At 31.1% G+C, this 24,357-nt stretch overlaps 3 protein-coding genes across 3 annotated transcripts; 1 reads left to right on the forward strand and 2 right to left on the reverse strand.

Annotated features, from left to right (window-relative positions):
• Window positions 1-1,948: 1,948 nt before the first annotated feature.
• LOC126654808 (luminal-binding protein 5-like) lies at window positions 1,949-5,199 on the reverse strand. Its single transcript, XM_050348802.2, has 6 exons — window positions 5,107-5,199; window positions 4,587-4,866; window positions 4,284-4,495; window positions 3,071-3,796; window positions 2,747-2,901; window positions 1,949-2,648 (listed from the first exon to the last, which is right to left on the reverse strand). The coding sequence occupies exons 1-6, from the start codon at window positions 5,162-5,164 to the stop codon at window positions 2,070-2,072; spliced, it is 2,010 nt and encodes a 669-aa protein (XP_050204759.1). The 5' UTR covers window positions 5,165-5,199; the 3' UTR covers window positions 1,949-2,069.
• A 12,360-nt stretch (window positions 5,200-17,559) lies between these two features.
• LOC126655549 (uncharacterized) lies at window positions 17,560-18,465 on the reverse strand. Its single transcript, XM_050349774.1, has one exon. The coding sequence runs from the start codon at window positions 18,463-18,465 to the stop codon at window positions 17,560-17,562; it is 906 nt and encodes a 301-aa protein (XP_050205731.1).
• A 627-nt stretch (window positions 18,466-19,092) lies between these two features.
• On the forward strand, window positions 19,093-22,869 carry LOC126655551 (aspartyl protease UND-like). Its single transcript, XM_050349778.1, has 2 exons — window positions 19,093-19,506; window positions 21,856-22,869. The coding sequence occupies exons 1-2, from the start codon at window positions 19,093-19,095 to the stop codon at window positions 22,867-22,869; spliced, it is 1,428 nt and encodes a 475-aa protein (XP_050205735.1).
• The last annotated feature ends 1,488 nt before the right edge of the window (window positions 22,870-24,357 follow it).

Here is a 24,357-nt window from a genome sequence, read left to right on the forward strand (position 1 = left end):
ATCTTGGCGTATTTTTTTCTCCTAATTTATTTCAACTTGTGTTAAGATTATGTGTATAAAATCATGTAGTATGAAGTTTGTGACTCGTACTGAATTGAGAAATTCTTTTTATAGTAAGATCACACCTAACTATTGTATGATTAATATCCTATAGTAATATGCAAACTATTTTCCAAAACATAACGACTAGATAATGAAGTTAAACAAGAAAATTTATCAAAATCTAAAATTTTAAAATCTAAGTAAATGAAGCTTTTTATCTAAAAAAAAAAAGTAAATGAAGCTAACATTTTGCAAAAATAACCTGTCCTTAGCAAACCCAACAACAATTCTTCCCAACCTCTCCTCAACTCCCGCGTCCCCGCATCAGAGAGTCCCAGTATCCGGCACCGACATCGGCCCCACCCCTGTGGAAAAATTAACAAAACTTTTTAATTAGAAATAAAAAAATACTAATCTCAATCGAATATTAAACCTACCAAATTGAAAAGCAATTTCAGTCTTAATCTCTTGGACTTGCTCAGATGTCAACTGCTGGTCGATTTCATATCGCAATCCTCCCTTCCGCACAACTTTGAAAAGTTTGACATTGAACATAGTAGTCACTGTACTTTTCGAATCAACTCAAAACTTTAACCCATCGGATAGATTTTTCACACATCGCTCAATTTCTCTCTCAGCATCTTGAATTATTATTTCCAAAGCTTCCTTTTCCTTTAACAGCCTTGCAATATCCGCCTTCCATTCAGTAATCTCGCCGAGAAGCTTCTCCTTCTCGAGTCTCCTACTTTCAAATTTAATCCTCTGCCGAACAATTTTCCCTTCGAGTTTTTCGATACAATATTCTATCCAAAATTTCGAATGCAGTATATCCAGAACTTCCTAGTTCATTTAATTTAGATCTTCAATGACTCCTTTAGCATAGTATGAATTTTGTTGATCAGCCATAGCTAGTCGGCCAAATTTTCTTGGGTTGCAAAGAGAAGAAAATTGTACAAGTCGAGAAGAGAGGCTTTCTTTTTTTAGTGTTGGGCTTTTTAAATAAATACTTCTTTCGGCCCGTTCATTATAGGCCTGTCTTTAATACGCGGCTATAATACACTTTTTTGAACAATTTACAAGAAAATGGAGATATTAGTAGTGATAGAAGAAATAATGATGTGCTATAATAATAGCACGATTACACTGTCGGCTCCTCGAGATGATTCCGGTTATTTTCGTAATCGTGTCTACGTTCATGATCGGATTGTGCTCTTCAAGATTGACAATTAAGATACAGATTATGCTGCCCAAATTTTATATTGGGATATTTACAATGATGGACTTGAATCGTTCATGGTGTTTAATTAGTATTAATTATGATGGTTGTTTATATATAATTATTTTAATATTTAATGAAATGTTTTATTTTGGTATTTAATTTTATTACTATATATGGACCTTTATAAACATATTAAAATTTGAATTGAATTGAATTTTTAACACAGATCAAAGAAGAAATAAGTCTCTACATAAAAAAGAAAAACAAAACGATAAATGATGTAAATAAAAGTATATTCACTTAAACAACAGCTATTTTTATGTGGAAATGTCTTTTCCTAATTAGAGTTTCACATTCTTATATTCTCTGAAAAGTATTAAAAAAACGGTCGACGCCATAAACAATCACATGTCTGTCATTGTAGCTATCCCACTCCGTAAGCTTGACACGATGGATTGAGGGATAACCCGAACTGGGAACCTCAGTAACGCCTAGTTTAGTAGGCTAAGAAAAATTATTATCGCACGTAGTGAGTGTAGAGCCCTGAACAAGTAATCCAGACTCGAACGAATTTTTATCAACTTTAGACAATACCACCTGATGCTTTATGTGCATCCCATCCTCGAGAGGAATAGAATCATCCGGTGGAGCGAAAATAGTTACTGTGTTTCCGCAATTCAGATCAAATTTTATTAAAAAAATTCCTTAGTATAATGTTATTAAAAATCAAAAGTACAATTAAAAGAAGAAGATAGAATTTAAAAGAAAAGAAAAAACACAACTCCTTATAAACTAAACTATCTAGTTTCTACAGTTCATCATAAAGCTCTTCATCTTCAGAATCAGCTGAGTTAGCATTTGCACCACTCTGTTCATATAGTTTCCTGATGACTGGATTACAAACATCTTCCACCTCATTCATCTTCTCCACGTAATCATCCCGGTCAGCATCCTGATTATCATCTAACCATTCAAGAGCATCCTTCAATGCACTCTCAATCTTCTCCTTGTCATCAGAATCAATTTTACCACCAGCTTTATCTTTATCACTCACAGTATTCCTCATGTTATAAACATAACTCTCCAACTTGTTTCTCGCGTCGATCTTCTCTTTAACTTTTCGATCCTCTTCCGCCATTTCTTCAGCCTCCTCGACCATTCGCTGTATCTCCTCGTCCGAGAGACGCCCTTTTTCGTTCTTAATGGCGAGAGATTGTGATTTCTTCGCTGCTTTGTCTTCGGCTTTTACGTGGAGTATTCCGTTAACATCTACCTCGAATGTTACTTCAATTTGAGCTACTCCTCTTGGTGCTGGAGGAATTCCTGATAGGTCGAAGTTTCCTAGCTCGTGACAGTCTTTCGTCAAGCTTCTTTCGCCTTCGTAGACCTGGAATATATTTTCGGGTTAATTATTTTAAGTTCGAAAACATAAAAACAAGAGCTCGGATTGTGAAATTTGTATAAGATTTGTGGTTTTGTAAGTACCTTGATTGAGACAGTGGTTTGCTGGTCTTGATAAGTGCTGAAAATCTGAGATTTTTTAGTTGGAATAACAGTGTGTCTCGGGATCAATACGGTCATCACTCCACCAACTGTTTCAATTCCTAAACTCAATGATGTCTTGTCGATCAATAGAATGTCTGCAAATAAAGACAATCATTTGTTAAACATTCCGATAGTGCATCAACAATCTTTCAAAAACGGAAACGTTTCCGAAATTGAGAAACAATCTATACGGAATAACTATTCAATTCCGCACCTATTACATTAACTAAAGATGACAATAGGGTAATTACAATAGCTAAGTACCTTTGATTTTGTCATCGTTGTCGCCGCTAAGAACAGCACCCTGAACAGCAGCACCATGAGCCACAGCTTCATCAGGATTCACAGCTTTACTCAGCTCTCGCCTGTCAAACATATCCTTCAACAATTCCTGAACCTTAGGAATTCTAGTACTCCCACCAACCAATACAATCTCATCAATATCAGATTTCTTCAGACCCGCATCTCCCAATGCCTTCTTCACAGGACCTAAAGTCTTCTTAAACAACTCCACATTCAACTCCTCGAACCTCGCCCTCGTCAGCGACTCCGAAAAATCGTTCCCTTCGAACAGCGACTCAATCTCGATCCTCACTTGGTGTTGGCTACTCAATGCTCTCTTAGCTCTCTCGGCTTCCCTCCGAAGCTTTCCGAGCGCTTTTTTGTCAGTGCTGATATCTTTACCGAACCTCTTTTTGATCAATTTGACGAAGTAGTTCATCACTTTGTGATCGAAGTCTTCTCCTCCTAAGTGAGTGTCGCCGCTCGTGGAATGAACCTCGAAGACGCCTCCGTCGAGTGTCAATATGCTGACGTCGAATGTGCCGCCGCCGAGATCGTACACTAGAATGTTTTTTTCGGCGTCCTTTTGTTTGTCGAGACCGTAGGCTAGAGCTGCTGCTGTAGGCTCGTTGATTACTCGAGCTACGTTGAGTCCGGCGATGGCACCTGCATCCTTTGTTGCTTGCCTTTGTGCATCATTGAAATAAGCTGCAAAAAACAACGATCATCAGTTAAGTTATATGGTAAAAAAACATCAAGCAGGATTATATAAAAAAGGCTAAACCTATTTTGAAGTTATACGATTTTGGTTCCTTAGGTCCCTCGCTCAGAAAGTTGATGAAGCAAAACAATATAGTTTAGGTACCCTCAAATGGGTTTAGCCTATGAAAAATAAGACTAACAATAAAATAGTTACAAAAACTATAGATAAATTATAAAACGGTCACCGACTATAATATAATTTTTTAACAAAACCGTTATCGAATTGTAGAGATATATGGACAAAAAAACATTATACAAAAATGCAACAAGCTCATTACCATTTTGCCAAACATTATAACCGTTTTATAAAATAGTTGTTGTCGAGTAAATATTTTATAATTATTATACTTAGATAACCGTTTTATAAAAATATAATAGTTCGTTAACTGTTTTATAATTCGATAATCAAAAGTATTTTAAACGATATATATACCTGGTACTGTAATTACAGCATGTTGGACTTTTTTGCCTAAATATGCCTCAGCTGTCTCCTTCATCTTCCCTAGCACCATAGCACTAATTTCCTCAGGGCTAAACACTTTTGTTTCCCCTTTAACCTCAACTTGTACATATGGTTTACCATCCTTATTCACCACCTTATATGGCAACATTTTTATATCTTTTTGGACTTCTGGATCATCAAACCTAAGTATTTATTATGCCAAGTTAACCATTAATATAAATTCTCAACAAAATTTCTAATATACATATTTAATGATAGCTTAATTAGTTATACCTTCTTCCAATGAGACGTTTAACATCAAAGATGGTGTTTTCTGGATTGGAAGCTGCTTGATTTTTCGCAGCCTCTCCGACGAGACGCTCAGTACCGGAGAATGCGACCCATGATGGAGTGATTCTGTTGCCTTGATCATTGGCTATAATCTCTACTGCGCCGTTTCGAGAAACGGCTACACAAGAGTAAGTGGTTCCGAGATCGATCCCGATCACTGTATCGAGTTTTCGTGAAGAACCATCTGTTGTTGCTGTTGCTGTTGCTAATCCTGTCAAAAATTCTTCAACAAAGCAAAACAATATTAACACAAACAGATCGATAAAGTATAGACAGCTAGGTAGCACGAACATAGACACGGAATGACATAATATTTAGATATGGATAAACTAAATATTATTTTGATATTTTTTATATTCAAAACGTCACATTGATTGAATAATGTGTTCGTGTTACCTATAATTATCCATTATAAAACAATAATTAGAACCAAAACTTACTATAAATTATAACATTTACTCACCTGAAACAAAGAGAAGGATTAGAACAGCTCCATAAGCTAATCTTTTGCTGACCTTCATGATCGTATTTTTGAAGTTCGAAACTATGGAAAATATGATTGAAGAAGTGAGTTTATATAGAGTTTAATTCGTAATCTAATTACCAATAGGATTAGGACGTTGTGACACGTATTTTCTGCTCAAAATAATTCAGACGATATCTAACCAATAGGATTAGCACATTGTGACACGCTGTTCCAGTTCCATGCAATCCCGCTTGTTAAGTATATTAGCTTATGTTTCATCTTAATATTCCTAAACAAAACTCTTATTATAAAGATTATATATCTTTTTTTTTTCAAAATTATAAAGATTATATTTCAATCAAATTGCACTTCGCTTGGAATTTGTTTTTCTAATCCTAATTAACTAATATTCCTATTATCCTAAAAAAAGTGATCTTCCTAGTATTACGTTTTCAATATTGTTTTAGGTTAATTACTAAAAGTCTCCAGATTTAGGTCAAACTGTAAGTTCCCATCACATTTGGAAAATTAAAAGATATATATAAATTTAGATCAAATTTATTAATACTTTTCTCCGTCAACTCTTTTAAATGACTAATTTCGAATTATGTACTACGCACGTAGCTTGTAATTTGACTCGTCAATTTATATATTTATTGAATTTATTATAATTTTATCAATATTTTTATTTATAATCAATATTAAATTAATTAGAGTTTTCGTAACAATACTTCAATTAATTGACGTTAATACCATTTATATAATTTTTATTATTTCCATTAAATTTATTATGAAAGATGCATTTTGTTGTTCATCTAATTTTACATAATCTGAATTTTATATATAATTGATCAAAGTTCGTTCCGAGTCTGGATTACTTGTTAATGGCTCTATGCTCAGTACGTGCAAAAATGATTTTCTTTGGGCTACTAAACTCGGCGGTACGGAAGTTCCCAGTTTCGATTATCCATCGATCCATCGGGTCAAGGTTACGGAGAGGGACATCTACAATGACGGACAGGGGCGGAACCAGAACTCCAACTCTAGAGGGTTGGAATTTTTACCTTCGACTAAATAAAACGACAATAAATAGAACGAGAGATAGGTAAATTGCATTTATAGGGGAGGTTTTAACAACCTCTACAAGAAAAACCGCCCCTATCACTTATAGGGACGGCTATAGACACCTACATATGAAAAACAATATTTTCTTTCCGGCGATGATGAAAGTAGATGGCACCAAAGCATTCATCAAACAACAATAGTAAATATTACACTAGACTTCTACATTAGTTTAAATTATTATGAGGGAATTGCATTTTTCGCATTGTTTTACAATTGTAAACATAAGATTTCAATTTAAATTGGTTTAAATTTTTTAAGACTTAATCAATTTAAAAAACGTTAAATAAAATTAATATAGTTATCATAAAACAAAACAAATGTATAAACTACATTAATTTGTAATGGATTTATGATCAGTGGCGGATCCAGAATTACAATGTGGTGGGGTCCATATGTATATATGTGTGTATATATATATTGAAAAAAAATTAATTATAAAATATATAAATTTTAACTAAAAAAATTACAAAATAAAAAAAATTAAGATAATCATGTATTGAAGATTATAGATAGATTAGATTATAAAATATTATATTAAATTTAAATAAAACAATTGAATAGATATAATGTTTGAAAATTTAATAAGTATTGTTTTATTATTGGAAAGATAAATTATTTACGTTTATGGAAGAATTTGATATCAAAATCTTAATAGAAATTTGTCTGATACATACTATTTGTATTGTAGTTTATTGATAAATTAATAAACATCGAAAATAAATAAAACATATACATTTTATTAAAATTTTCGACTGAATTTATTGAAATTTCTATTCATAAATTATAAATTTTACATTTGAAATTTAAAATAGTAAATATTAACAATGTTGTTGTCTATTTTTTTAGGCATACGGTTGTCTATTTTTCTATTGTCAAATTTGTGGTGAATTTGGGTTTTCAAACTTTGTGCTGCAACTTTTAATTAGGACTTGTTTTATTCTATTTTACTTATTTTTATATGTAGAAAAGCTTTTATTTTGAAAATAAGGTGGGGTCCATGGACCCCACCATGCTAGGCATAGATCCACCTCTGTTTATGATTGAGGATTTGAGTAGAATTAGTAATTTTTAATTGAACATGTTAGTTTTAATTCGAAAGATAAAAATTAAAAATATTTAAATTGAACAATTCGAGAAATTTAAATCAGAGTATTGTAATTTTTTTTAAAGATCCCGGTTAGAAAGTTTCGAAAAAATTGATACTTTCAAATTAAATTTTGTGATTAATCGGGCGAATTTGAAAAAATAAAAAAAATTAGATAGATGAATATAATTTTGGGACAATTTTAGTCATATCCTCCTCATTCAAAAGTAAAAGAGGAGGACCATTTTTTATTCTATTTTGATTATGGGCTTTTATGGTTAGTGAAGGGTCTAATTTTGGCCCTTTTGAATTTTAAACTTTATTGAGGAAATGACTCGGTATACGCCTTTTCTATATATGTTGTTAAAATTACTCTCTTAAATTCAAACTTATCAAGCGTGCGCTTTATTATTTTTTATTTTGCATAAATACGTGATTATTTGTTTCTCTTGCCAAACATGACAGACCTCATGACAAACCCAATTTATTATATTTTCTTTTTAATTTAAAGGAAGATGTAGTAATAATTGTGGGGGAAAGAAAAGTCATATACATTACATCAAATCATAAGTATAACATGTGTCAATCTCTTCATTTCTTTAAATAAAAACTTTTGCTTTAATTTATTATTATTTATTTTTATATATTTTTTTTAAAATAAACACTTGTTAGTTATCATTCAATTTTTTACATTTTTTATTATGAAACAATTATTAATTTAATTTTTTATTTAAAAAATTTATTGTATTATTTTTAATTAAAAGAATTTTTACATTTTATAATTTAACATTTATATATATACATTTGTCATTTAAGACATTTGTGTTTTAAATTAAGTCTCTTTTTGATTGTTTAATTTAATTTAATTATTATCTATATTATTCATTTAATGCTTTTTACCATGCCAATTATATAACTAAAAAAAATTAATCAAAAGATAAAATGTAAATATATTTTAAAAGCTATAATTGGTGTTAGAGTGAAATTAAAAAAAATTAAACAGGTAGAAAAAGAAAATGTCAAGTATTTTGGAAAGTCAAATAAGAGCCACCACTATAGTTATTGATGATACAAATGATACAAGAAATGAAATGATATAAAAATATTTTATGTTTCAAGTGTGAAATATGTCCATGATAATATTAAAAAAAATAAAAGATGATGTTTGTGATTGACACGTTTTAAAGGTTATAACTTTTTAAAAATTTAATGTAAAAGGTTAAAATTTAAATGTAATACACTACTAGAAAACAGTCGATTTGCGACGGATTTTAGCGACGGATTTGAAATCCGTCGCTAAAATCAAAATTTGCGACGGATTCAAAATCCGTCGCTAAATCCTAAAGAAAATTGGCGGGATGAATCCCGCCACTTTTAGCGACGGAAATTCCGTCGCTAAAAGTGGCGGGATGAATCCCGCCAATTTGTTTTTCACTTTTAGCGACGGATTTTGTAATCCGTCGCTAAAAGTAATACATTTAGCGACGGAATACCACGTCCGTCGCTACATGCTTACTTTTAGCGACGGATTACTAAATCCGTCGCTAAAAGTATTATTTTTATTAAAAAATTATAATTAAAAAATATATTTATTAAAACAAATATTTATTAATAAAAACAATATTAATTATAAAACAATTTATTAAAAAATTATTTATTGTAATTATTTATTAATAAAATCATTATTTATTTAAAAATAATTATTTATTTATTATAATTATTTATTTAAAAATAATTAATTATTTATTATAATTATTTATTAATAAAATAATTATTTATAACAAAATTATTATATTAGAATGTGGGAGTAAAGTGTAATAGTAATAATTTGTTGTTTTTATTTAAAATAATTATTAAAAAATAATTTATTTTATTTAAAAATAATTAGTATGAAAAAATAATTATTTTATATAATATGGGAGTAAATTGCGGGAGTACCTTTTTGTTATATTTAAATATAATATACATAGATATAAAACAAGAATCTGAGCTGGATAAGTTGGAGTCACGCGCGGGGGAACTACAAAGTTAAAGAGGAGTGTATGGGAGTAATGTGAAGGATGGGTGACCTACTGGGAAGTTGGAAAATTTGCGATATTTGCGGGTCAGTGCGGGTGTGTGTTGTATAGCCAGTGGGTGTGTGACGGGGGTTGACCGTTTAAATAATATTTCATTTTACGATTTTAATTAAAAAATAATTTTTTTTTTATTTTTAAAAATTTGCGACGGATTTAAATCCGTCGCAAAATCCGTCGCAAATTTTTTTAAATCCGTCGCAAAAAAAAAAGTATTCGGTCGCTGCAAAATTGGCGACCAGATATTTAGCGACGGACGTTGTCCGTCGCTAATCCGTCGCTAAACGAGTTTAGCGACGGAATTTAGCCATTTAGCGACGGAAAAATCCGTCGCTAAATGGCTGTTTTTTAGTAGTGATAACCCTTTAGTTTTTGAGCAATTTGATTGAATTTTATTTAAAAAATTAATATATTGATTATAAACTTGTGTTATCTATAATTTGTATAGAAGGATAACATTTCTTCATTTAGTATTTAATTTTTTTACTGTTTGATTACTTTTTAATGTTGATGATAGAGTTAGCCATGCAATATTTTCCATTTATCAATTACTGAGCAACTATTATTATTGTGATTGTCACTCTTATTGATACTATGTTGATTATAATTGTTGTGAGTGATATTTCTATTTTCTTATATATATTTTTATATTTTTATTTTTATAATACATAATAGTTATCGCCTTGAAATTCTTAAAATCTTACATTTTGTAAGATGATTATAAATGACATCAATTTTTGACTTTAATAAAAATAATGTTATTAATTATTTTTATATGTTATAAAAACTAATTAAGCAACTATTGAGCAACCAAAAAGCAATCAGTGCAGAGAGCAACAAAAAAGCAACCATTTAACAAAATCTAAATTAAACTATAATTATTTATGCAATTTGTATAATTTTTTTTAGATTCTTTAAACTATCATTAATATACTTATGTTGTTTATTTGTAACTCGTTTTACTGTATTACAATGAATGTATTGGTAATATTAGAGTTGAAGATACAATAAATGAGACCAATTTATCATCAATCAATCACACATCTCCATTGACAAAAAAAAAATCACACATCTCCGCGTCATTCTAAAACTTCACCTAAAAATGACAGGACTGCTCAAACTCTTTAAAATACATAAAATAGCTTAGCATAATAATTTTAATCTCAGCTTCAATCAATAAAAATAAAAATAAATCATCCCTTGTACAGCTTCAGAGGAACAATCCCACAAACAACAATTGATTAATCAATTAAATTAACATTTAGAAACCCTTTAAAGAAGAAAAAATATAAATGATTGCTTACCTGTAATTCAAGTTAAGCCAGAATTAATCAATTTAAGTTCTACAATTTATCAAAACAGAAAAATATTAAGAAGTAACTCTAGTTTGAATAATAATTAAATCACATATATTGAATTAATGATTGCATACCTCAATTAGATGAGTAATTAAAATCTATTAATCCGATCAGAAGCTCAAGAATCCGATTACATAAATGATAGGAGTATTTTTACTCCTATCTTTAGCGTCGTTTCCGCATGCTTTATTAACGTTTTATCACGGTTTTATGGTATTTCGTATGCCTTATTACGTGTTTTAGTATTTCAGGTACTTAGGAGCATTGCGGAAGCATTTTGGTGCAAAAGTTGGAAAAGACGACAAAAGCGATGCGGAAGCTCATTTGCAAATCTGAAAAGCTGACCCCGGGGCACTAATTGACCAATTTGGACTAGCTCGAAGCCTCAAATGAACTCGTGATCTTCATGAAAGTTAAAGTAGACGTCCTGAGCTTTCCAACGGTTCAAGAATCGACTGAATCGGACATTTCTACACCGAGTTATGAAGGTTTGAAGATCGAGATTTGGAGCAGAAAATGGCAGCTCGAATCGGGCTTCTCATTTAGCCCAAGGAGCTCTATTCGAACTTGGGCTTGCTGGAATGGGGAAATCTTAATTCAAGATGCATTAAGGCTTTATTAATTTGCTATTTTGGGCCCAACACATGTGTAATTGAATGTTTGTCTTTTTCCTTCTTTTGTAAGTACTATATATATGGGGCCTTATCTTTATTTTAGGTATAGAAGATTTTGCTAGACATTATTCTATTTTGTACTTTTGAATCTTCTCCTAATTTTTAGAAATCCCCAAGTGTAGTCCTTACCTTCTTCAATAGAATTTCCAGATTTTCATATTTTCCTCCATTGTTGAATACTTAAGCTTTTTCTATTGAAGATTTATTCTCATTTTATTATTGAAGTATTATCTTATTGAATGTTATTGGCTTGGGTTTCTACAAAGGTAATTAGATCTATCTCTCAATGATTTATTATTCTATTTGCTTGATGTTTGTTGTTTTAGCCATGGTTGGCTAAACCCCTTTGTTTGGGGGTTGAAATGAAGTTTAGAAATGTATGATTTGGGTTAGGGTTTGGGCTTATTGTTGTTGTTCTAATTGATTTCCCTAATGCTTGTTTTAGTTTAGCTACCTAAAACATGATTCTAGGTTGGTTAACACTTTGAGAGAAGGTTAATTAATTGGATAGATCAATTAGGATCCTAATTAATGGCACCATGAGAGTGGGTTAGAAATTAGGAAACCTTAGAGTGGATTGTTAATTGCCAATTGGCTTGTTAATCGTGTTTAGTGCCACGAGAGTGGATTAGGCTTGGTTAGTTGGCTTGTTTGTGATTTTATAACTCCTTGAGGCTCGAGAGAGCGGGAGTTATGCTTTAGGAACGCTCGGTTCACTTGTTGAAGCCCTAGACCCGAACCATTGATTGCATGACCTAAGCGTAGTTTCGACCTCCAAACCCCTTTATTAATTGAGTTATCCGTAATTGTTTAAGCGCTTTAGTCTTCTAGAATTGTTGTTTAATTGTTAATTGAAAGTTTTATTTTAGTTAATTGCTATTGTCAAATTGATACTTGAATTCAAATTCCAATTGTCTATTGTGCTAAACGAATTGAATCGCAACTAAGTTCATTCTCATCGATAATCACTCTTGAATTCACTCCTTGTGGGATCGATAACTCGGACTTAGGTGCACTCTATTACAAGTTGGGTTTATTCTCAACAATAAACTACATAATTATTGAAACATCGATTGTTGGAAGGGAAAAAAGCATCAACGATTTAAATATTTCTGGAATAGTTTTCTTAATGATGTCTGTAGCTCTGATTATTAAGTTTTGGATGAATCTAATTGTTAGCTAGATTTTGTTAAGCTTGAAGAATAGTTTTTTCGTTCATCGGAGAAGAAGGTAGGAAATAATATTCTGCATCTGTTAGTTGAAGGGAGGTATTTTTGAGATATAAAATTTAAAAAAGCGTAAATGTGATAGAGTTTTCTTGGAAGCGTATATGTGCAGAGTCTCGGACCAATTCAAGCCTTTATGTAAGAAGCCCAACTTTATTTCCTTTGTAACTGAAAAGGCAGAGATTCTTCTTCTTCCTCCATCAGCCGGCTCAAACCCTACTGCTCTGTTCTCTATCAAAATCACCTCCACCGCGCCTCCACCTAAGCACCTCTTAAACTCATGTTTATGGCCGCTCGCAGCAGAGATCCATTTGCTTCCAGGCCGGGAGGGTCGAGCGAAGAAGAGGACCGGTGGAGAGTAGCACCGGTCCCTCGGTCTTTCGCCGGCGAGGAGGGTCGGCCGACCCTCCTGACCCTCCCATCGTTCCGCCACTGATGACGGACATGTGATCGTTCATGGTGTGGAGCGGTTTTTTAATGCTTTTCAAAGAATAATGTGAAGCTCTAATTCAGAAAAGACATTACATCCACATATATTTATCTAACTGTTATTGAAGTGAATGTATTTTTGGTTGTTGACCATGAGGTGTCCTGAATAGATTCCCACTATGAAACGGCACCTTTAAATCTTTCGCATTCAAACTAATCTCCACTCGAGCCAGGTAGGTCCCTTGCGGGAGGGAAAACTCTTTCCCCAAATTTTAAAAGGCTGCATACATAAGTACAGTTCGAACCCGCAACCTCACTTAAGTTAGGAGAGCGCCTTACCAACTCATCTGCGCCTTGAGGGAGATTTGGCAATTACTTCTTGTTTCTTTCAAATTCTTATAAAGGTCCATAGTACTTAAAATAAATATTTCATTAAATGTTAAAAAATTAATATATAAGCAACCATCATAATAAGTAACTAAATAAGTGATAACAATTATGAGAGTACTAATTAAACACCATGAACAATCACATGTCCGTCATTGTAGATATCCCAATCTATAATTTGGGCGGCATAATCTGTATGCTCTTTGTCAATTTTGAAGAGCACAATCCGATCACGAACGTAGGCACGACAACGAAAATAAATGGAATCATCTCGAGGAGCCAACACTGTAATCGTGCTATTATTGTATAATAATAGCACATCATTATTTCTTCCATCATTTCTAATATCTCCATTTTCTAGTAAAAATTTCGGAATGCGACCGTAGGGTACCATATCGGGTAGCTTTGTTCGAACAATCACAGACATGATTTTATAATCTGAATCCCATAAGGCTTTAGCAATCTTATCAGTATCTATTCTGACTACATCTTTTGTTGGCCAAAAATTATTGTAACGTTTTGGCGGCAAAGAGGGTATTTTCCATATATGTGATTGATATTGTGATGTTTCCGAAACTTGAAGGACAAGAAAAAGAAGAAATAATGGTAGATAATGAAGAAGATGATTATTATATGGTGCCATAATTGATGTGGAAACCAAAATCTAGGGTTAAGTGTTAATTATTATTAAGGCGAAGTTGTTTATAATTTATAAACTTAATTACTATATTAATTGTTTGAGTTGGAGTTAAACACATACGAATTAGGTCATATGTTGTTATTAGGACTTTAGAATGTCTGATAAATAAGTAATCAATTTGATGAATAGAAGATCACCAGAACAACTAATACAAGTAATTGAAGAGAGACATACAAACGATATATTAGTTTCTTAAATTATTAAATCGATCGAATTCAGAATAGTTATATTTGTAAAAAAATTAAAAACTGAAAATTAAATCTGATGAATTGATATAGAATAGCATGCATTGTTTAATTCGTTTACCTAGATACAAAAATAAAAACTAGATTTATCAACTGTTTCATCAATTAAGTGTATTTCTCAATCAATTTTTTTAATGTTTGCTAACTGATTTTTAATATTAAAAACTAGTATATAGCAGTTTAATTGTTTTTTTTATTTTTTAAAATCAATTTTTTTAATGTTTGCTAACTGATTTTTAATATTAAAAACTAGTATATAGCAGTCTAATTGTTTTTTTTATTTTTTAAAAAAGAAATGAAGTCCTAATATATTTGGGCTTTTCTTATGTGGATCCGTGTAGAATAATAAAAATTGGTTTTCCTATACAAACTCAAATTTTACCGAAACAACAATTCTTTTTGATATCTATAAGTCTGCATTAATTAACATAATAATAATGAAAGTATCTAATTATAATCATGACATCTAAATCCAGTCCTCTAATTCCTTATTACTATTTACCATTGTTATTCCTGATTTTCCTTCAAGCTTGACCAACTTCACAATTTTTGTTATACGAGAATATTACCACGGATGAGTTATTTAGCGAACGTTACGATTATGGATTCATGCCAACAGAAAATCATATTCCTGTTGCTAATATAAACGTCGACAAGATCGCGAAAACAGTGTCGGATTCAGGCTACAAAATCATGTCCGTAATGATCAAAAAGCATCTACGTTTTATAGTGCCATATGGATTAAAGCACGATTGCGAAAACACATTGTTGATATATAACAATAGGCTGAATACATAGTTTGACCCCTGAACTTGTACACTTTTACCAATCTAACCTCCAAACTTAACGTCTCACCTATCGAATCCCTGAACTTGTTAAATAATCCGATTTGACCCCCGAACTTGATAAATACGTAAACATTTAACCCCTCCGTACACAATTTCTTCTAGAACGTTTCAAGTGACAGGTGGACACGAAGGGTTCAATACTTACATATTTATTAAGTTCAGGGATTAAATCAGATTATTTAACAACTTCAGAGGTTCGATAGATGAGACGTTAAATTTAGGGGTTAGATGGGTAAAAGGGTAGAAGTTCAGGGGTCAAACTATGTATTAAGCCTATAACAATAACACAATAACTACTTTCGCTCCCCCGATGATTCTGTTCCACTAGAAGATGGGATGTACATAAAGCATCAGGTGGTTTTGTCTAAAGTTGATAAACAATCTTTTGAGTCCGGATTACTTATTAATGACTCTGTGCTCCCTACGTGCGATTATAATTTTTTTTGGACTTCCAAACTCGGCGTTACGGAGGTTCCGAGTTCCGGTTATCCGTCGATTCATCGTGTAAAGATTACGGAGTGTGATATCTACAATGATGGACATTTGATCGTTCACGGCTTCGAGCGTTTTTTTAATGTTGTGTAGAGAAGTAAAATGTGATGCATTAATTCTTTTATCAGGATTTTCTGTTTTACGTAGATTTTGTTCCCTTTGTTAGCATATATATATATATACTAGTTTCGCATTACGTGCTATGCACGTGGCTCGTAACGTAACTCCTCAATGAACATATTAATACATATCAATTTTTTATTTATAATTAATATTAAATTAGTTAAAAAAATTTATAAAAGTAAATATAATATATTCGGTTATTAAATAATTTATTCTTCTTTTAGTTTTATAATAACCATAATTAAATAATTAATTTAATTTTATTAATAATATTTTTAAAAATAATAAGATAGAAATTTAAATAATAATATATTGACCAAATACAGTATTTTGATTTATTAGTTCAATCAAATTAAAAAATAGGTATTTCTACTAATTTGGAGACAATTTAGTTATTTTTTACATACTAAAAATTAAATTGGAGATAATTTAGCTACCTATTCTAATTAGGACTTTAATTAATTAAATAATTAATTAGTTAATGATTATAAAACTTTTATTTAATAGTAAATTGAAAAGGATTATTCAGTAAATTTGCCTGTCCACCCCCCCTATCCGTGCTTTTATATATATATATATATAGATAGATAGATAGATAGAAATAAATATATATATATATATATATATATATATATATATATATATATAAAAGTAACTTTTTTAATTGTAATAGGATTTGAATTATTTAATTACAAAATATATTAATGACGATCAATTTTTTAATTTAAATATCACAAATTGATTAAAAGTTATTTATTGACTAATTTTAATCAACAATATCATGTACTATTACATTATAAATGGATGATTTATAATCTGCCGCATTTAAACGTTTTATACTTTCTTCATATCCTGTTGTAAACTGATAATTTATTCTATATACTACAGCTGCTGTTTGTTAAAAAAAAAAACTAAATTTTGGAATTGTTGCCTTTATTTCTTTTAAAATTTGTTATTTTTGCTTTGCGTTTAGTGCAATAAATTCATAGAGTACATATAACTAATTTTTAGAGTATCTATTTATATATTTTAGCTGGGCCAAATTTTGATTTATATCATTTTAGTTATTTAACTTTAATTTCATTTCAACAGAGATTTTCTGGCCGATATCAAAATTTTTTTTGTCAAATCATGTATACATGTTAAAAGAATTAGGGAAAGAAAGTAAAATCCGAGTACTTTGTATGTATTTTTACGGGAAAACCACAGGTTGAAATACAATTAAAATTTAATAACCAAATTAAAAATAAATTAAAATTTAGTAATCAAATTGATATGTATCATGAATTGATCACCTAAAACGCAAAAAACTGTGACAATTAGGTACCCCATATATAAAAGAACTATCAAAATTGAATAAAAATACTAGAAATGAAGTTTTCAATTTTTTTGAAACTCATTGTGTCAATTCCATTCAGGATGCATAATACAATTTTGCATTGCCACATATATAAGTTCAAGCCTAGAAAATAATCACACATGAAATTTAATTACATGTGTGATTATTTAATTATAGCTGTATTGAGAAATTTAATTACATGTGATTAGGATATAATAAAAATTGGGTAACTAAAATATATATAAAAATGATGGTAATGAAGTGAAAAAAACTTATAGTTCCGCAAGAAATATTAACCCTGCAATAGAGCAACACTACAACAGATTTCATGCCTAGCTAAAAATTCTATAATGAAAAAAAATCTTCAACTCCATGAACAAGAACATGCCCATCATTGTAAATATCCCACTCTTTGATCTTGACATTATTAATTGAAGGATAATCAGTCCCTTTGGGTACTTCACTAACTTGAATTTTATCCCCATAACAATGAGAGGTATTCAAAAAAGAACCCTCCGAAATTGATCCTGAATCAAACGACTCCTTATCAACTCTAGACGTAACGACCTGATACTCGAGTTTGATCCAATCATCTGTACGAATAGCTTCGTCAGGAGGAGCAAATACAGTAATGGTATTATTATTGAATACAAATAGCTGGTTTGGATCACCGTCTCCGCGATTAAATTTCTTGATGTGACCGTACGGAATAATCTCCGTAAGCTGAAATTCGATTATCATCGCCATCGCCTTATACCCCGCGTTCCAAACAGCTTTCGCAATATTATCGACATCTACAATGACAAATTTTTTACCTTTTGGGTAAAAACTTTCAAAATTTTCCGGAGGATTTGTACGTCGAGATTTCGTATCTCTTGAATCCTTATAATAAAAAAAATCTTCAACTCCGTGAACAAGAATATTCCCATCGTTGTAGATATTCCAATCTGTGATCCTGATGCCATTTATCGAAGGATAACCCGTCTTCGGTACTTCAGTAATTAGAAGGACAAATTTTCCACGATCGCATGTAGTCAGTTTCGAATCGTCCGAAAGGGAGCCGGAATCAAAAGATTCTTTATCGACCTTGGACATGACGACCTGGTAATCAAATTTGGTCAGATCTTCAATTCTGATAGCTTCATCCTGAGGAACAAATATAGTAATTGGAGTGTTGTTTTTGTTGCCGTAAATGGTCGGGAAATTGTTCTTAAGAACAATTGACATGATTTTGTAGCCGGAATCCGACATTGCTTTCTCCAATTTATTAATATCAACTGCCCCATAATCATTTAATTCTCCATTACTAAAATTGCAAGTTGGTTTAGGGATTCTTGGAGATATATTTTGTAATGTGGGCGAGAATTGAAAAAGAAAAACAATAACAATTAAATTTAAGAATAGAGAGCTAGATGCCATTATTATCAGATTCAAAAAAAGATTAAATTAGTTTGTTTAATTAAAACTCAATTCTTATTGTTGTATAGATTCTTGATAATACGTTAATAACAAAGTTATAATGTTATTAGAACTCTGTTGTATGCACAAATGACTAGGGATAGTTACAATCAAATTCTCAGCTTAGGTCAAAATTACTATTTCCCCCCTACATTTTAAAAAAATTACTCTTTTTGTTTGACATTTTAATTAAGTATAGTTTTACGTAATTCAAATCAGTAGAGTTTCAATTTAACCTAAATTTAAGGGATTAAATTAATATCTAAAAACAATTTCAATTTAAGAATGATTAGGATTCTGTCATACAATTTCAATTATAAACTACGATTTTGAACTTTGTGTATCGATCCAAATATGGCTTTCAAGTCTAATTTATTTCACCTCTTAATTATTTTGCTCTTGTTCTTGATTATACTATTAATGAAACAAAAACCAGCTTCTGAATCACAACAAGAGTACAACAATGTCATCACAATCGACATACAAAAAATCAAAAAAGCTTGTTGGGATTCCGGTTTCAAATTCATGTCACTGATGACCGAGACCAATCTTCGGGAAGTCATTCTTGACGATCACTTCAGCAAGGACAACAACTCCGTCACGCTTTACAATAGAACCGCGATGACAATCTTCGTTCCGGGTGACAATAAATTGAATATTTGGCGAGAACATCCAATATATTTTGATAATCAGGTCATAATGTCAAGGATTGATAAGAATATGTTCGATTCAGGATTATTATTCATCGGTTCTGACATTTATTACCGTACGCTGAGGCATAACCAAGGCCAGGCACGAGTTGTAACTGGCGTAGGAGTGATTGATTGTGTTAAGGTAATCCATTGGGATATCTACAATGATGGACAAGTGATTGTTCATGGAGTTGATGACTTTTTTATGACTCCGGGTTACAATAAATGTTTTTAATAGTATATTTAAATTTGTTCTTATTTTGATCAATTAGAATTTGTATGGTTAATCAGAATTTACTGTGTTTTTGCAAATCCAGACTTTTGGTTGGAAAACATATGTGTTCACAGTGGCAGAACCAGGATTTATTTCCAGCCCGGACTAATTAATATGTAAAATAGAAATAGTTTTAACGTAAATATACATATATTTATAATTTTAAAATAATTTCAATAAAAATTATTTCGCTCCTCCAATTAGAATAAGAAAAAATAAAAAAGTTCAAGTTTGTGATTTTAAATTAAAAAAAAATACTAATGGCTTGTTAATTTTGGACCGTTTTACACTAATAATTTCATTGTGTGAAAATATAAAATTCAATTTTTTATATTGTCTTAAATTAAGGGGGCTAAATAGAATTTTATTGACTAGCCATGAATAAAAAGTGATGAATTTATTAGATTTTAGTAAAATAATGAAAAAAAATAAAGATCATATGAGAAGTGAGAGACATGGGAAGCGATCACGGGACATGTGAAGAAGAAATAGACTCTTCACCACTGAACCAAACTGCTCATTATTACATAATTATTTACATATAATTTTCCGGCCCGGTAGGTTCCGCCACTGCGTGTTCAGTGCTATGAAGCACCGATACCCGTACGGGTACGGATACGGGTAGGGGAACGGCATTTTAAAAAAAATAGGACACGGATACGGCGGGGACACGGCAATTTTTTTATTTTTTTAAAAATATATATTTACTCGTATATAATGTTTCAAGATGAAAAAACAATAAATATTATATCATAAGATGCGTAAGTAATACGTAACTTAGTTGAACTAACAATTCCAACATAAAGAAGTGAGTTAGGGTTCTTTTTTTAAGAGAGGGACTGCTGTAATTTTTTTAAAATAGGACTGCCCTATTTTTTTTAAAAATAGGGGGCTACTATATTTTTTTTTAAATATATATTTTTTTTAAATAAGGGCCGCTGTTTTGTTTGTTTTTTTCTTCTAAACAGCATACTGCTTCTTTTTTTAAATAGAGGGCTGCTGTATTTTTTTAAAATTAAAAATAGGATTTAGTTTATGTTATTATCTAATTGTATTTTGGTTTGAACCTATTTATTTAATTTTTTTATAAAAAAAAATTCATACAAAAAAAATATAAAATTAACTAAAGGGTTAAATGCAAATTCATACACCAACTTTGACCTAATTTGCAATTACAACATAAACTTTGAAACTTGGCAATGTCAGTAACCGACTTTACACTTTTGGCAAATCGATACACCAAACTCAAAAAACACTAACGTGGACATTGTAATAAACCGCCATTTGTCGTTTTATGATTGGTCGGTGTACCAATTTGCCAAGAAATGAAAGTTGGTTATCGACATTGCCAAGTTTAAAAGTTTATGTTGTAATTGCAAATTAGGTTAAAATTGGTGTATGAATTTGCATTTAACCCTTAACTAAAATATAAAAGTGTCCTCGAAGTGTCCCCGACGTGTCCCCCTCTTTGATCAGTCAAAGGTACGGGGACACACCACGTGGCGTATCAGGTACGTATTCCCGCCATATCCCCCGCGTGTCCCAGTGTCGACCCCCTAGATACGGCACTCTGACGGAGTGTCGGTGCTTCATAGGTTCAGTGTAATTATTTTTACTAATCACATGTTCAACCTAATTTTGTCCAAGCTAATATGTATACATTTAGTTATTAATTCTTTTAAAGAGAATTTTAATCCTAATAAAAAAATATTTACTTAAATTATTGAAACCTAAATTATTGCACCTAATAATTTAATTATTAGTAAACTTAATTATGACACAAATGCGTATAAATTCAACAAATGCTAGTGTACGCATATATTTAAATATCAATATGAAGTAAGAATTTGGTCAATCACGATTTCTGTACATTTTTCATTAACTAGGTTATAATTAGGTCGAAAATGCTTAGCGTATGTATGGGGATTAATTAGGTTTATTTTTGTGTATATATTTACCTATATATTGAAAAATGGTGAGCAAACTTAATTAACACAATCCATCCAAAAAAAACTTGTCCAAAAAATGGCAATCGCCAACATATTCTTATTGATCTGTCTTTTGGCAATTACGATCGAAGCCCCTGCACCTGAAAAATTAGTTTTAAAACTGGTATCGCGCCGAATCAAGCTCGCCCAACACCATCCTATTTATAGTGCTTTAGGATACACAAATGATCTCACACGCTCTTCCAACCATATGTTTATCCTGGTGCAGTTATACCTAAGCGTAAACCCAGTGCCGCAGTATGCCGTGATGGATACCGGTAGCGGTTTCCTTTGGATACAGTGTTACGAGTGTGACATTTCTACTCCATACTATAATCCATCAGCATCAATTTTCTATGATGACATCGCATGCGACACCCAAACATGCATGGATTTTCCTGATAATCGTTGCGGTGATGAAAGGAAATGCCGATTCAGTGCATCCTATGTTTCCGGACCTTCTGTTACTGGAACTGTCGGTAAGGACCTGCTAACCTTTGTATCAGATGGTCTTAAACAGACTATTTGGAGTCCACTTATTAACTTTGGTTGTTCTTATGTTGGCTGCACTTCTCAACCGCGCAAAATGTTGAATGATTCAAAAATAACGGGCGTATTTGGCATTGGAGTAGGAAGGGCATCAATTCTTGCCCAAATGAAATATGCTCGGTTTTCGTATTGCATAGGAAAGCTGAACGCTCCAGATAACCAAGACGATAAGCTTATTCTAGGGGATGTAAGTGCATCTTTCGTCGGACAATGGATGCTTCTCTTTCTCTATAATACTCATTATCATGTTGCATTAGACGAAATTTATTTTGGAAGTGAACTCATTGCGAATCGCAGTCGTTTGGAAATCGATTCAGGCGGAGATCGTGTAATTCTGGACACTGCCTCTACATATAGTCATCTAAGCGATGCTGCATATTATCCACTTGAAGCAATGATGATGCGTGAATTAGCTGATAAAGAAAGGCCTTGGACATCGGATTATAATGAAAGATGTTACACAGTAACATTTGATGATCTGCTAAACTTTCCAGATGTCATACTGAAATTTGTTGGATCAACGAACGCTGTAATAACAATTTGCTTTGCTATTTTTCCTTCTTCTAAGCAGGCCAGGCTAGGAAAGCGATCTGTTCTTGGATTATTGGCTCAGCAAAATCATAATTGGACCTACAGTTTAGATTCAAAAACAGTATATTTTAATAGAGTTCTTACATGTAAATCTGCTGAATAGTGTTCATCATTTCCTGAACTTATCAGAATTTACTTGCCTTATGAGTTATCTTATCTGAATTTACTTGCCTTATGAGCTATCTTATCTGAATTTACATGTTATACTTATTGTTCTTTGTGCATCTTTTTCACATTTTTGCACAATCTTTTATAATCATCTTTTAAGTAACCTATTTAGTTTAAATTAATTTCGTATGATGATTTTGGCATAGTAAACTAATTAGTTTCTCTTCTTTTTTATATAGCTGACATTGGTTGTAACCTAATTAGTTAATTCTCCTACCAGAAGGATTTCTTACCAAATTAATTCTCATACAAAAAAAAATTTTGACCTAATTAATGCTCATAACAAAAACATGTTTTTACCTAAAATTACCAAAAGTATTTTCAACCCAATTTATTATCATACCAAAAGTATGTTTAACCAAATAAATGCTCCTACCAAAAGCCTTTTTCCTTTTAAAGTTATGAAATTTTAAAGAGTTTTGCCTTTTTGGTATATTATTTACTTTTAGAATTTAGAAAATAGATTTTTTTTTCAAAAAAAAAAATTTACAATACAATTATTTAAAGTTGAAACTAATGAAATTTTAAAAACTGTATAGTTGCGAAGTTTGAAGTTTTAGTATATTAATAATGTTTATAAGTTATTCAATACGAAAATATTAAATCATAAATTAATTTCTTGTATAATATTATTAAACTGTAAAACTTTACTTTTACTAATAAGTAAATAATGTGTATTTATTATAAGTAATAATTTGAAATAATTTTTAAAACCAATCAACAACATTTTTTAAATTTTAGATTTGAAAAATTATCTTTTGTCAACTAATTAATTCAATCATTAATTGAATGAGTACAAAAAAACATAACATAAATTGAGATTATTGAATTAAAACAATTATTGGAAAATTACATTAAATTAATTTCACATACCGCAACTATAAACTATCCATTAAATACATGACTAGCGGCGTTAAATAACCAATCAATGCATTAATTAATCATATTTTAATTAAAATTAAATGTTTTTAAATCTTATGTGTAATGTGTCTAGTGGCAATTAAATTCAAACAAAATTAATATTTGAACCCATGACCTAATAGTACACAAGAATTTTTCTTATGAAATACTAAAAAAACAATTACTGGCATGTTCGTTAACTATATATAGTTAACGAACATGCCAGTAGTTTTTTAATCCGTTACTTTAATGCAATCAATCTCTTCTGCGCCAGTTACGACCCTTGTCTTACCTTGATTATGCCTCAGCGTACGTTAATAAATTTCCCGCTGAATAATAATCCTGAATCGAACATATTTTTATCAATCCTTGGAGAAATTTTTAGATAGACTCAGTCCACCACGTCATTCGTAGACTAACCTATCACATTTTGACACGTCATTAAAATAATGGCACTATCGTAATATTACTATCCAAAGGTGTAAACAAGTAATGAACAAAATTACGATAGTGCCATTATTTT

This window comes from Mercurialis annua, linkage group LG7 (genome assembly GCF_937616625.2).
Source record: "Mercurialis annua linkage group LG7, ddMerAnnu1.2, whole genome shotgun sequence".
Lineage (NCBI taxonomy): Eukaryota > Viridiplantae > Streptophyta > Magnoliopsida > Malpighiales > Euphorbiaceae > Mercurialis > Mercurialis annua.